We start from the raw sequence: 16546 nt of genomic DNA on the forward strand, positions 1-16546 counted from the left end.
AACATATCCAAGATACCCCTAGGCTGTCTCCCAAACAATAACTCAAAGGGACTAAACCCTGTTGAAGCTTGAGGTACCTCACGGATGGCAAACATCAAATAGGGAATAAGAGTGTCCCAATCTTTTTTCTCTTGAGCCACTGCATTCCTGAGCATGTGCTTTAATGTGCGGTTAAAGCGTTCCACCAAGCCATCTGTTTGTGGATGGTATACAGATGTGGGAAGTGCCGTAACCCCTAGCAACTGGCACATGTCCTTTATCAGTTTAGACATAAATGGAGTACCCTGATCTGTGAGAATTTCTTTGGGTATTCCCAAGCGTGTAAACATCAATACAAGTTCTTTAGCTATGGTGCTGGACTTTATGTTTCGTAGGGGAATTGCCTTTGGATACCTGGTTGCATAGTCAAGCACCACTAGTATATATTGGTGCCCACGTGCAAATTTTTCCAGGGGCCCCATAAGGTCCATAGCTATCCGTTCAAAGGGAACTTGTACTATTGGTATTGGAATGAGAGGTGCCCTGTACATGGGTTTGGGACAGGTTCTCTGACAAATGGGACAGGACCGGCAATACTTTTTCACTGCCATGTGTACAACGGGCCAGTAAAATCTAAGCAGAACTCGTTCCCGTGTTTTATCCTCCCCTAGGTGTCCCCCACAGACATGTGTATGTGCTGCTTTTAACACTAGGGTTACATGGACCTGAGGAACCATTAATTGTTCTACTTTTTCCCCCTGTACATTAGCAACTCTATACAGGAAATTATTTTTAACAATAAAATATGGTATACCTTCTGCAGGCTGGGCGGCTTTCGCTACCCCATTTACCTCAGTCACACTTTTAAAGGCATGTTTCAAAGTGGCATTATTAAGCTGGTCTCGAGCAAAGTCCTGCAAAGGAAACAAAATTGGTATTGCGGACCAGTCCGTATCCCTACTGACAGGCGGGGTGGGCTCATCTGCGACATCACCGACCAATGCTAGTTTGGACTGTCCATGTTTCCCCACAGTTGGATGCTTTTGTGGAACTCCTGCTGTGACTCCCAGGATGGCATTCCGGTTTGGTGGTTCCCAAAGATCGATGTCCAGATGTTGTGGATTCTTAGGTGGTTCCTTTAAGACCGGGCTTCCGACCGTTGCATCAGTTGCCGGCATGTCCGGCCGGATCCGCTCACCGAAGACATCATTAAACAGTGGGAAGTCTCGCCCCAAAATGAGTGGATATGGGTGTTTAGGTGCTATGGCAGCTACCACCATAACAGTTTTGTCTTTGAGTGTGACTGGTAGTATTGTTCTCTCATACTCCTCTGTTGTGCCATGTACGCAAACAACTTTCACTTTGGGCAACCGAGAAGTTATGGTTTCAGGTAAAGCAGAGCTGGAAACCAATGAGAGTTCACAACCCGAGTCAACCAAGGCCAGAACAAGGTTTTGGTTGATTAGCCCAGTCACCCGGAACAAACAAGGACTTCCTGATGTGGGACTCATGGTAAAACAGCTTGGAAATGCAGGTCCAATATGTGCTACAGAACAGTCCATGGGTTCCTGTAGTTTAGGACACTCTGCCTTAAAGTGGCCTTGCTCACCACATTCAAAACACTTCAGATTAGACAGCTTTGCACCTGGCCCTTTGTCCGTAGCAGTTTTGCCATTGGGCCCTGTGGCAAGGATTGTTAAACCTGGCTTTTGGCGTGGCAGCGGCTTTGGCACAAATGCAGGTTCTTTAGTCATTTGCTGTAGCGCACAAAACCTTTCTACCATGGTGGCAAGCTCTTCATAAGTTTGTGGGTCTGATTGCAGAACCCACCTTTGCAAATCGCGGTTCAGCCCCCGGATGCAGTGATCTATCGCCAGAACTTCAATAATCCGAGAAGGCGAATTCTCCTCAGGCTGCAGCCACTTCTTTAAAATTTTAGAAAGCTCTGACCAGTTTTTCTTTATCATAGCGCCATTGGTGATAGCGCTGGGCTCTGCCTGGCCCAGAAACTCCAAATGAGCCAATATCTCAGACTTTAGACACAGATAATCAGAGGCCCGTTCCTCATCTAGATCCATATAAGCTCGCTGAGCTTTACCAGTCAGATATGGCGCCAGTCTCTCAGCCCAATCTTTAGGAGGCCATTTTGCCCTTTTTGCAAGTCTCTCGAAAGACACCAGACATGCTTCTACGTCATCAGCTGGTGACATTTTCTGGAGAACAGGACCAGGTGGTTCATTTCTGTCATGCCTGACCTGGCTTAACTCTTCTCTTAAGAGCCTTGTGTTTTCCACCTGTGCCTCTGCGACTTGTAGCATCTGAGCTTGCTGCTGTTGCTGCGCAGCGGCCACATTCACGAGGGTTCTCAGTACTTCCTCCATGTTGACGTCTGCGCGGGTTGGGTAGCGGAAACTTGCTTCCCGGAGCATCCCACTCCTGACACCACTTGTGGCAAAAGCCCGCTAGAGCAGAAGCACACGCGTACAACTTCTTCCTTTTTATGGTTCTTTATTGTCAGGATGGTAATAATGTACATATATATTGTGGCAAATATGCCTCTTTGCCACAGTTCCCCTATAAGGATCTGATAAAAACACACCCAGTCTGCAGCAGCAGGCTGCAGACAGGGTTAAAGTTTCCCTGGGATCCACTTTTAGCACACACACACACAGGTGTTCCACATGGGTGTCATTAGTTTGCTGTGATTTGTTGTAGTGCTTGGGGTGGAGGATAAAGACACTGTTTGTATGTGTGGGTGGGACCACAGATGCCAGTAAGTGGCCGGCTTGCAGACAGGGAAGTTATGTCTAGCCAGATGTAGATGGTGGGGATTTTTGTGCACTGTTTCTGGATATGATTGCTGAACCAGTGTTGGAACTGCTTTACCATCCTGACAATGGCTAATAAACAGTTAAATGGTTCAGCATACCTGTGTCCGATTCCTGTGAATGCTGTACTTTCTCGCTATATATATATATATATATATATATATATATATATATATATATATATACACATATATATATATATATATATATATATATATATATATATATATATATATATACATATATATATATATATATATATATATATATATATATATATATATATATGAATATACAAGGTGATAGATCCTCTAAAAATGTAAAATAGAGAGGAACTATCAGATTTAGCTATTATTCACAATGCATAACAATACAATGTAAATCAGAGCTGGTAGCTCAAATGGTGACTAATATGACCAGTGATGTGTAGTACACAAACATGGTGAGGGAGTCACAGGAAGAGGAATGCTCAGGTGCCTCTCACCTAAGTAGAAGTGAGGGTGATGTCTGCGAAGTGCAACATATATGGCTTTGCTGCCTGTTGTCATAGAGACAGCGCGTGGCCCATGGAGGAAGCGGGGGTCCCGCCAACAACGTATGCTAGAAGGTAGGGTCGTGCGCTGTCGTAATACGCTGCATGGCCCCCGCTGTGCAGTGAAAGAATGGGAAAGATTAAAGAGACCGTCCACCCCCTGACGGCCGGCATCATAATACTGTGCTGGCACAGTTGCTTATAGAAGATGGTAGGTCATGCACAGAGGGGTTTCCGGACAATTGGAAACCCCCTTAAGTGTGTGCCTGCACTTGTAAGAGAGGGTTTCAGACAGTGATTGTTTTACTAGAAGTGTAAGTTCTGCAGACTCTTTGTATCCAGCATAAAGTCTGGGATGGAAGTGCAGATGTTTGTTATGTGGCAGGAAATGGGCATCTTCTACGTTTCTTAAATATCCTGTATCTTTGCCTGTTGTCTTTGTACTGTGCTCTATTTCCCCACAGTCCATCGCTGTGCAATTTTGTGGTGCCTTTTAAATTAATATAATAATAATAATAATCTATAGTGTAAATGTGAGATCTCGCTTTTTTAATTTTTATTAAATAACGGCATTGATATAAGTTCAATTACCCTGCTAAATACATTTTTGTGAATATCTGGAGTCTAAAAGTCTAGTTAGAGGGCTGAGATGACTGATGCACACTTGTATGCTTTTCAACAACATTATTTTTTTCTAAATTTAGCAAAGATTTTTTTTATGTGTTCATTTAAAGCTTGTGTTCAAAATGTACCCTGCTTCCTCACAAGCAGTGTCAGCACAGATTAAAGCATCACTCCCATGGAAAAGAAAAATGCTGTATTTACAGTGTCATGGACTACTGTGGCAACAGCAGTCACAAGCACATAATGTAGTGAGCAGAGAGGCTTTGGAACATCCCTCTGGGGTCTGTCTGCTCTATGTACTGTAAAATCCTTCCATTCCTCCTCCCCCTTTGCCTCAAATGACTTGCTGAGACCTGTAAGTCTTTATGGGACTGTCAGTCATACTTTGCACCCTCTAGAGAGATTTAAAAAATAAAATAATGATTTGTCGGAAGATTGCTAAGAGAAATGCATGCATGCTTAAGAGGTTCGTAACTTGTTATTTAAAGAAAAAAACTTCTACATGGGATTGCAGCTTCTGCTTGTTATTTTTTTATCACTATAGTAGACATTCTGTGCAACCTAGCCTTGCTGTAGAATAGAAAAACCTTGTGAGCATGGATGTAAATATACATATACATATTAAAAAAAATCTACAATAACCTTACATGTGGAATCACTAGCACCTAGTTTGAAATAGAATTCTAAAACCCCCACAAAATACACGTTATATCTTTTTATCTATTAATAGGAGGTGGATAATATATTCATGATTCTCTCAGCCATTCTGCACATTGGAGATATTAGGTTTACAGCTCTGACTGATGCTGAAACAGCGTTTGTATCTGACTTACAGCTTGTGGAACAAGGTGAGTAAGTGATATTATGCACTGTATGTACCAGTAGATGGAGACCTCCTACCAATTGAAATTGGAATCGCTTCAGCATATTTAATAAAACAGTCTCTTACTGTTCCATTATATTCTCAAGGATTCATCTGGCATAAAAATACCTTTGTTTGTACTGAGCTGCTTGCTGTTTTGATATTGTATTGATAGAATACCATTGTAAAATATATTTTCTTTGGTTTGTTGTATTCAGCTGCAAATTTAATAGTAACTCTCTTCTTTTTTTAACTTACATTTTTATATTTCAAGAATTTGAATGCAATGAAGTGAACATAAGCCAGCAGGAAAACTGATTAAAAAGCTTCCATTCTCTTACTAATATAAATGAACTTAGCCAATTTAGTATATGTTTATCTGAATTAGCATGTTCTAAGATTGCCCAAGTTTCCCCATCTAGTTGAACCTTCTTAGCCCCTTAGAAGTACAACACCTTTTTTTTTTTACAAACACAAGTGTTAATAAGCTATAAAGGCAGCATGTTCTCTTCCTTGTATGTCCTTCTTTGTTTAAAAATGTACTTACCTACCCTAAATTGAATCTACTCGGCAACAATTTATTACATATACTGTCTAATTGTAGTACCAACATTCAAATGTATGTACACACACACACACACACACACACACACACACACACACACACACACACACACACTGGCATTTGATAGTTTTACGGTGAAGGCAGTAGGAGAAGTGGGGGTATGGCATACCACCATATACACCCCCATTTCGACCACTGTGTGCATATATACATTTAATTTTCTTTTAATATTGACGATAAACCAAAATCAAAATAATCTGGCCCGTCCTGTTGCCATTTCTATATCATATTTCATTGTGTTGTTAGGCTCTATGGACTAGGTGCTGCCAATCCAGCATCAATGGATCCTACTTTTTACAACAATAGTATATGCTAAGATAGCAACATTGCTTAGGTGGAAACTGGCCAATCCACTAAATTGTTTTCCTTTAATCCTTGGTTAATGTTAGTCTCCCTTTTTTTAGCCAATTAGTTTAAATCAAGAGTATCAGGATTAAATTGATACAATTTGAATTGCCACTCTTATCGTTAAAGAATTTACCTGTGAACTGGATGTGGTATTTATATACATTAACAATTGTTTTCTTTTTGCAATAGACTTATGCAGCCATGGCGAGTGTAGCTAATCGGGTATTGTTGGTACCTTTATTGTATTGTAATTGTTTTTTGTATTAAATTCTCAATTAAAGAATAATATCAAATTACAATTAAAAAGTACAATTAAAAAAGTTGTTGAGTAGTCATAGGGACCAATGTTATGTCTCCAACCTCTTGCATTATATTTTTGGTTTTGATGTAATGGCACAATTTGTAAACTGCAGTTTGTGATTGAGCTGTTTAATTATTCAAATATATATTTTGATACAGTGTTGATCTCTGCAGAGAATAGCTGTCTGTAATCACCAGTGGTTTTATTTCAGTGGCAGGAATGCTGCAGATCTTACCAGATGAGCTTTCCACTGCCTTAACAACAGATGTTCAGTACTTCAAAGGTAAGGAACCAGTAACAACTTAATATATCACTCAGTATTAACTTATACATGAAGGAAGATGCAAATACCTCAAATAATTTCTACATATGATTCTAATTAATGTACAATCCACATATGAATTGTGTAATATCACAGTGTCTGTGAAGCTATTTGATTACCAAACTAAAAATAGAAACATGTACTTTAAACAAACTGTAATAATAATATAGATACAATGATTGGGTTGTTTATTCTTGTCTCTCTCTAATATGCAGGAGATATGATAACTCGCAGACATTCTGTGGACACTGCAGAATTCTATCGGGATCTTCTTGCAAAATCACTCTATTGTCGTCTGTTTAGCTATTTAGTAAACAATGCCAATTTCTACCTCCAAAATCAAAGTGATGAAAACAGGTAAGATGAACAATACACAATCAAAGTACAAAGGTTGATTACTTGGACGAAAACTGTCAGACAGTTTCGAAAAATCTTACATTAATAGTATGACCTAAGTAAAAGTCTAATTGTAATGTAGAGCTAATAATGTGCATGTCATTCTTGAGAAAATCAGCTATAAGACTGTAGTCCCCTCTCTTTATTATATTTCCTTTTAAATATTTAAATAACCCCTTCAGGTCATAGGCCCATATGAACAGAAATATTTCACCAGAAAATTGCAGTCTACCTCAGTGAATTGTAGATGACTCACCGCCATCTCGACCTGGGTGACCCAACTTCCTCAAACTCAACATATCAAAATTGGATCTTATCATCTTTCTCCCAGCTAACGTCAACCCTCTCCCAGCAACTCCCTCACAGTTGACATAATCACTCTCTCCCCTGTTACCTACACACTCTGCCATCCTTTACTTCAGCTTTACCCCTCACATTAAGTTCCTCTCACAGTCCTGCCTCCTCCATCTCCGCAACATTGCCAAAATACTCCCCTTCCTCACTCAAGAAGTAATTAAAATAGTCATCATTTCCCACCTTGACTACTGTAAACTACAGTTCACTGGTCTGCACCACACCCATCTTTCCCCTTTTAATCCATCATGAATGCTACGGCTAGATGTATCTTCCCCTCCTGCTATTCCTCATCTGCTTCTCCTCTCTGTAAATCCTTTCACTGTCTCCCCATTTCTCAAGAATTACTTATAAACTGCTCACCATCCCCTTCAAGATTCTCCATATATCTCTGACCTTGTCACGAGATACAGCACACCCACTCTTCTTTGTTTCTGACCTTCAACTCACTAGCCCCTCATTAACATCTCCCAATCCTGTATCCAAGATCTCTCCCGTGCTGCTCAACTTTTATGGAACTCCTTGCCGCATCCTAGCAGACTCTCCCTCAACCTTCAGTCCTTCAAATGATCCTCAGAATATACCTCTTCGTGCTTGCCTACCTTACCCCCTAGACCCTCACGTTCAGTCCCTCTGCCTTATCCATGCACCACATTCACTCTGGCCCCATATGTACCTACTGTCTCTCATTACCCCCTCTCTCTAGAACTTTCATGGGCATAGTCCTCTCCTACTTATGTCTCATGTCTCTCTCCCTCGTACGACCTTGTTGTCACGTTAAGCTGAATTTTCTGCTACATCATTATTACTTGCTTATGGCCTTCCATGGAGGTGATATTATGCTTAATAGTATTTATGTCACTGGTAGTATCTGTATCTGTAATTGTATTTATTGTACTCATGTTTGTCATATCTATAAGATGATTGTCCGATGATACATAGTCTGTGATGCCTGATAAATAAATGATGATGATGAATTTTCGGATGAATTATACTTTATATTAGTAACATATTGGGATGAATGTCTTTTATTAAACTGGTTATACTATAGTGAAAAATTAACAAAAAAATATTACACATGTCGTCCCTTGTTATTTTTATTCAATCATTGTAATCCCCCAAATATATTGTTACATTAAGTATATGATTTGTAATTTTTGTAGCGATGCCTACTACATACTTGTTATTACAGTGCCTATTTTGGTGTTAATATATCCAGGGACTGCCCTCCCTCCTGGAAACCCCATTGTTGATGTCACCAAGGTTTCCAGGAGAGGTATAAAAGGACTCCCATACACCATACTTGCCAACTCTCCCAGAATGTCCAGGGGAAACTCACGAATTTCGTCGGGTCAGTCTCACGGACTCCCGGGAGAGCTGGCAAATCTCCTGCATCCCGCTACTGCCACCACTAACTGACGTGATTTGCGGTAATTCGCGTCATTTCGGTTTCCCGCGTCACCTTCTCACACTCATCTCTTTTGAACATTCAGAAATTATTTGCTGAATGCTGTCTCTTCCTACAGTCTACTCCCCACAAGATATTAACTGCAAAAATGTGAATTCAGAAGAAATGACACGGCTGAAAGACAGAGCAAATTTAACATGTTTATGTTTATTGTGTAGCTGTGTGTGGGAGACTGCCCCATATCAAATGATAAAATGTGATCTGCTTGCTGATTTTTGATGTACTGTGAGCTATATTTAAATGTGTTTATTTATGCACAAAACACAATAATTATTACTAATAAGACCAAAAGTTTATTTCACCATTTCACCTAGCACTGTCCCATCACTAACTAGAATTTTAACAAAACAGTGCAATAGGCTGGTAATAACTAAATAATAAGTCAGTGATGTTGGCAGTCTAGCATGTTGTTAAACTTAATTTCTGAAAATCACTCAAATTTTCCAGGAATCTTTGTTGACATCAGTAACCTAATCGCTAAGGCTTGGTCTGTAAGAAAAATGAAAACCTCTTGATATTTGCCTAGACCATAATGTAATGTTAGTTACAAGCATTGCATTTGGTTTGTAGCAGAAGCCTACAATACATTTCACATTTCATTTATCTATAAAAAATTGTGCACAGGAAAAAGGTGCTATAACTCGTACAGATTGCTTTTATTTTCTAGATAAAATTACAACTTATGATTGCTAAAGCATCTTTTTCCAACCCCCAGTCATGCGTCCATGGCACTTCTAGTTTTATAATTATTCAGCTCCATTTGTGGCACTCCTGTTTCCTGGACTAATCTATATTTCTTATGCTGGCTGCATGTGCTGTTTAGTCAGGTCATGCAGCTAAACATCTACACACATATATGTGGAAAGATATACTCACCTTTGTGGATGGGTTGGGAACTAAATAGCGAGGTCCTAAACCCCAACAGCAATTAGGCCTACATGAGAACAGCGATGGAGGCCATACCAAGAGTGGTTTCCCCCGACAGCTTGCAAAAGAGACTTCACATAAATGTTGCGCATGAAGAGGCCGCCGGGCCAAAAAGACATAAGTATACAGTGCTGACACTGTCATTATTGCTATTGCGCTGTTCATTTAAGGAGGCGCCGGGTGTAGCGACAGTACGATGGGTTTTGTTTTCCAAGAATTGTTCATTGTACTGGCGCTACACCCGGCGCCTCCTTAAATGAACAGCGTAATAGCAATAATGACAGTGTCTTGCTGTATACTTACGCCATTTTGGCTGGACGGCCTGTTCATGTGCCGCGTTTATGTAAAGTCTGTTTTGCAAGCTGTCGGGGGAAACCACTATCGGTATGGCCTCCATCGCTGTTCTCATGTAGGGCTAATTCCTGTCGGGTTTAGGTAGTCGAGGTTGTGACTTCCACCATTGTGGACACTATTTTTCTTCAGAAATAGATCTAATAGACCTATGGGGTCTACTTTGCAAGAACAAAACCTCCCTAATTTTCACCACTGTTAGATACATTTTTGTGAAAGGAATCTATATCTGAATATTCTGAAATCCAAACAGTCTTCTCTCTTAATGGGGTAGTCATAATATAATAATGAAAAGCAGCTTTAATTTCCTTGTGTGGCATCTCCACCAATCATAACAGCCTAGAAAATCTTATAGTGTATTTAGCCTTAGGGCTGCTACCTAGTTATTTTGCCCAACAATGAAAACCGCTCATGCAGCCACTTATTTACAGACAGACTCAGATGGAAGAGGCCATTGATTCCTTGTTAAGTTTTTCTATTCATAGGAACCCCCACCCTGTGCTAGAGCCTCTCTCCCTGGGAGATAATGTTGCATCATCCTGATTTGTGTATTACATATTTTCATTTGTAGGGCTGTCTTTTTATATATATATAGCAAACTACTTTGGTTTGGTGTTCCATTAACCAGCACAGTACATTAGCTACATTATACCTGCATAAACAGTGTGCTATCCTCAAGTGAACTCTGCAGCAAGAAACACAGCCAGTAGAAACACACTGAGCTAAAGCTGTACCAGTCATCAGGGAATCCTCTCCAGGCTGGCATACTGATTCCTATCCTTACTAGGGAATATTACTGCAAGTCATGGGTGCTTGGCGTCAACTGCCAAAAAATATAAGTAGTGTAGACAATGTACAAGGAGTATACACAAAAATATATTGATATTTATTACAGTAATATTACAATACTTTCTTATTTGTTCAACCAAATGCTGTCAAAATACAAACACTGTTCCTTGCATTCAGTATATTTCACACAAGGCTGATTAAAAAAAGATAGCTTAGTAGATCAAACATTCTGAAATATATACATAGCATGAGTCTGACATATGTAATTAGGAAAATATAACATTTTTCTTTAGATGCTATTTTTTTTTTGCTTAACTACTTGCTGTCCTCCTGCTGGTGTATAACTCTGGAGCATTCACGGTTTAACAATATGCTTATATACCTACCTTTAACAAGGAGTAAGCAGAACATGGTGACCAACTTCTCCTGAGAGTGCAGATACCACCAGTGCAAGCTGTCATTAGCTTGGGAATCCAATGGAGGAGCCGGGACACTGTGTATAAATTACACAAAGCGCTATTTTAAAAATGGTACATTTCCCTCTGATTTTTCATATTGTTCCCCATAAAGTGGAATAAAAATATACATAACCATCATCATCAACATTTATTTATATAGCGCCAGCAAATTCCGTAGTGCTTTACAATTGGGAACAAGCATTAATAAGACAATACTGGGTAATTCATACAGACAGAGGTAAGAGAACCCTGCACGCAAGCTTAGAATCTATATAATCCAGTATACTATCAAAAGATAGACCAATCTCTCCAAGGAAAAACAATATACAATTTGCTTTGGTAAAGAAAAAGTTATTTCTGATGAAATGGACACTTCCTAAACAGCCCAAACTTAAAAAATTCATAACCCGTTAGAAAATCTAAGAAATAGAACATATAATTGTATATAAATAAACACAAATGTTGGGCATCTGGGACACATTTTTAACTTTGATTCCAATTGCTAAATCTGTAAAACTATACAAATCACATGACAGATGTACTACAGAGCATTAACACACTTACCCATATGTTCACCTTATGCATTTGACATCTGGGGGAAAAAGGAAAAGTGGAGGTTTTGCTTATAGCAACCAATCAGTATCTAGCTATAATTTTCTAGAATTTACTAGTTAAATGATAGCTAGAATCTGATTGGTTGTTTTGGGTAATACTTCCACTTTTCCAATTTAGTAAATCTACCTCCTAGACTTCTTATTGCACTTACTTCTATTCCCCCTCTGTCTGTTTATTATTAATGACTCAAATGAACTTTTTTTGGTACAGAGACATTTTCTTTGCTTAAAGGACCACTAAACACATGTATTCATTCACTTTCATTTCAGTCTTTTTATCATAAAATATCCATGCCCTTACCCACTCCTGTCATCGTGCATTAGTCCTCTTACAAAAAAAATGTTTCCTCCTCACTAAGTATGATACCGTGTTTGAGGAACGTGTTGCGGGGCTCTTGGGCTCCTGCAGAGGTATAATAGCAAGGTCAAGCTTTTCACATAAGAATGCTATTACACTGTAGGATCCTATCAGTAGTGTGTCTTAGAGCTGCAGTCCTGGTTCCCTTAGAGTCACCATTTAGAATCTAGAAAGGGGAGGATAATGGATTACCTAGTATTGGAGGGATAATCAGACTTCTCAACGAGAAGTTCTCGTTGGAGGAGAATTTTAATGACAGGAGGATTGAACATTGTTTAGTTGTGCTTTCTTTGTCCCTACTACTGGTTTAAGCATACAACAAAGTAAGGTTATTTGAAACAGATAGCAGGTCATGGGTGATGATGATAAGAAAATGTGCAGCATTGCGCCGTATTTTCTGTGCCACTCACAGTGTGTATGTTTGTGTGACACACATTAATGGACTCTAGTGTCATGTTAATCTGTTTGTCTCATAATCACTCCCTCTGTAAGCTAGACATAACTGTATACATTCCTTTTGTACATTATGAGAAAATGGGACGTTTTTGTCAGCCTCTCCCTGGAATGCTCTCTGACATGTTGGACTTTCAACTCCTGGTCACACCCCGATTATGTCATACTATCACAATGACATGAGAGCCAAACTCTTGTACTAAACTATTGAACTGTGAGAGGGTCAACACACACAAACCAAGACATTTGCAGTATGGTGAATGGTGCCCTCTGCCAGCAGGCTTAGTAGCACACTTATAGAAGCTAGATAAAGTCCAGTCACATGATTTAGGAATATTTAAGAGCTTTCTGTATAATATTTTTGTATATTCCACCTTGGAAGACTTTCACATTGACATTCTATAAGTAGGCGGAAACTGCTGAGTGTAGTACAGATTCAAGATACAAACTTCCATTTTGCACTTTCAAAAAATGTGCTCTCCCCAAAGCATTTCACCCTAGGCTGCAGCCTAGTCAGCCTATTGGATAATCAGGCAGAGTAAAACAAAGCATGGATGAGTTTACCATACGCTAGAATAGCTAAGTAAATTCCTAACACTTACCAGTTAATCATATTGCAAGAATAAACACCAGCATCACTGGATTCCTGTGCTCATAAAATAATCATCATCAACATTTATATAGTACCAGCAAATTATGTAGCACTTTACAATTGGGGACAAACACAGTAATAAACAATAGACAAACAAACAAAGACAAATCAAACCTCCTTTCTCAGTTTTTAGTGTATTATGCTCACACATTTTAGGAAATTTATATGATTTTCAAGGTTTCTGAATACAGGTTTCTTTGTTATCATTTATACTACTGCCTCAGTAATATATGGAATGCTCACAATTTACTTTGCTTAAACAACAAATGGGCTACGTTCGCTTGATTCATTTTATTTATAAGCTTTATATGCTATTTAGCTGCCCTGACGATAACAAAGACCATGTACTTTTTGGCAAACAATTTTTTTTTTACCAAATCATAGTTTATATGAGTCTGTGAAAAAAAATGCATGATTACCTTAGACATTTAGGGACTAGTGATTCATTTGATTCCCTTGTGATCCTTGATCATATATATTTATATATATATATATATATATATATATATATATATATATATATATATATGTCCCAAGTAATAGAAAATAAGAGGACACAGAATATGAATTACTTCTTCAAGACACATTAATTACATTCATGATACTATCTATAGCATTGTATCATTTTTTTACCATGAGTCTTGGTGATATTAATGACCTTGTCAAGGTCACATTTTCTTCCGTTGCCTTAGCTAGGTAAGTTCCTTACATTGGTCCTATTATTCTTTGTCTTCCAGTTATTAAATGCAACACTTCCAGAAATCTATTGTATGTTCAAAGAAAATCCACTTCTACAGCCTCATAGATCTGGTATCTTCACAAATTATATCCAGTGGTGTGTTTTCCGTCAGTGTTTCCCTTGTAGAGTTATAACAATCTGTTTATATTGATTTACCGCTTTCATCTGCTTCCCTTGATTAAATGAGATGCTTCACATATAATTCACTGTTTTTGTGTTTGCTGCAAAAAGAACAATTGCAGTTTTAGTAAACAATATTAAAGTTGCATTACCACATAATCAATATATTTTATTCATTTTATCTGAAGCCTCAGGGGCAGCTCCACGCAGCTGGTTTTCCCAGGCTCTGCCGGTTCTTTAAAACATAGCTAGCTAATAAATTTACCTACCAACTTTAAATGGTGAGGGCGGGGGTTACAGGAGGACCAATCACCAGGGGTTCAGATGGGGGAGTGTTTAGTAAAATATTACACTTTGTGGTAGTTCGACTTTAGATTTACTATCTGGATTTACAATATATCAATCAAAATCTTTTATGTGTCACATGTTGCAAAATGTTGAAGTCATCTTAGTAAATAAATCTTAGTAAATGTTGAAGTCATTCCTTATGCAGTCCAGGAAATCTATATACTTTTCCCAGTGAACAAGTTCATGGTCGATCTGTGCAGCTCATATGTGTGATCATCATGGTTTTGAAACTCAAACGATAATGCCCAAGTGAAAACGCAAAATGGAATCTCATTTTTGAGTAGCTGATATGTAATCCAGTATATTGCCCCCATAGCACCGCAGTGAACAATGCTTGCCCCCACTGGTATTTGGAAATCCATGCCACACGATGTTTCTTTCCTGGCTTGACCAATCTTAGATGTAACATAATGGTTTATATTAATAAAGATTACAACGACCAATAAACGTGAATGACCAATTTGCAGGGATCCAGGTGGTTAGTCAAACAACTGTATCACAATGCAAAGCAGATGTACCCACACTAATGGCCCCAGGAGTGACCTTATATGTTTGGTAATGGTGGTAATTGTTCATAATTGTTCAACCTGTTTTCTTACCTACTTGATCAAATCAGATCCAAATAAATATATATATATATATATATATATATATATATATATATATATGTATATATATATATATATATATATATAATTATATGATAATTGAATATTCCAATTTTTGTTCTTGTAAAACAGTAAAACCCCCAAAAAAACACACTATGCAATTATCCAAACAAAGCTACGCCATCATAACCGGTACTCACCTCATGTAAGATCTTTTTTTACAGAAAATTGACCTCTTGTATAGGTTCTCTCTAAATTGGTACTGAAGGATCATCTCGTAAAGTTTTAAATTATTTAATTAACCTTTTCCTGTTAGAGAATTAAATTGTAATATAATACATTGTACAGGAATATTATACAGGTTATAATAACTGTAAATTACCTATTTATACGGTTTAGAGCTCTCTCTGTTGCATCCCTATATAGCTGTAATCTGGATACAGTCTCCGAAATAAAAAGGGAAGATATAAGTCTAGCCTGTCATTTATACCTTGTTACATATTCCGTAAATCGTAGAGATAGATCAGTAGAGGACATTAAATTTTCATATGTGACAGGAGCTGCAAATAAATGTCACACACTATTTGATGAGGTTAAAGCTGTGTGCGCTACCACATTTTCCATATTGCCATTAATACATATATTTTAAGGGGTGATCTCTAATTTTATTTTTTCATTGTCTGACTGTAGTTCATTGTGAGACACAATTTATGTGGTTTATGAAAAAAGTGTGAATGCTATTGCAGATAAAATGTTAGTGTTCCAGAATTACAATGTTTTCTTACATAAAAAAACAATCTGTGGGAAAACCCTATTTAACAAGTCTCTTGTGGTTTGAGTCAGAGACAACTTCCATTAGGGCAGAATTATATTAGACCATTCGCAGCTGTCAAAATAGACACTGTTATTTATCCTCTTATGCTTAGGTATATTGTTTTAACCTCCTAAAACCATATGCTACTCGAATCACGTGGGCAATTGTGGTTGACAATCCTAGTTGAGATGAGATTATTTGAAATCTATTAGAATAATATAAATAAATAAATGCTATATATATATATATATATATATATATATATATATATATATATTGTGTGTTAGTGTGTATGTATGTGTTTGTGTGTATGTGTGTATATATATATATATATATATATATATATATATATATATATATATATATATGAATATGTGTATATATATATATATATATATATATATATATATATATATATATATTATGATCTACGTGCCCTATTTACAAATTTGAAATCACTATTACTATATGGGGTCATCTACTAGTTGATTTTCAAAAACAGTGATTAAAATTCAAATTTTTTTTAATTACTTACAGATCGATATCCTAATAACTGACTCCATTAGAGACAGGTCTATATATAAATCTCCAGTTTTCAAAATGGTTGATTTAGGAGATTGATCTTGGAGTTTGCTAAAAATGTTTTCACTGCTTTCACACACTCAAGATAAATTAA

The 16546-nt window shown here is 37.7% G+C and overlaps 1 protein-coding gene across 1 annotated transcript in view; it reads left to right on the forward strand.

Annotated features, from left to right (window-relative positions):
- Nucleotides 1–16546, forward strand: part of MYO16 (myosin XVI) — a 234011-nt gene that overhangs the window by 121594 nt on the left and 95871 nt on the right. Inside the window, exons 17-19 of the mRNA XM_075200000.1 lie at nt 4694–4811; nt 6311–6382; nt 6637–6778. Of these exons, the coding sequence (XP_075056101.1) occupies nt 4694–4811; nt 6311–6382; nt 6637–6778 (332 nt within the window). The remainder of the gene's footprint in view (nt 1–4693; nt 4812–6310; nt 6383–6636; nt 6779–16546) is intronic.

The sequence above is a fragment of the Mixophyes fleayi genome, chromosome 2 (genome assembly GCF_038048845.1).
Source record: "Mixophyes fleayi isolate aMixFle1 chromosome 2, aMixFle1.hap1, whole genome shotgun sequence".
NCBI classification, from domain to species: Eukaryota; Metazoa; Chordata; class Amphibia; order Anura; family Limnodynastidae; genus Mixophyes; species Mixophyes fleayi.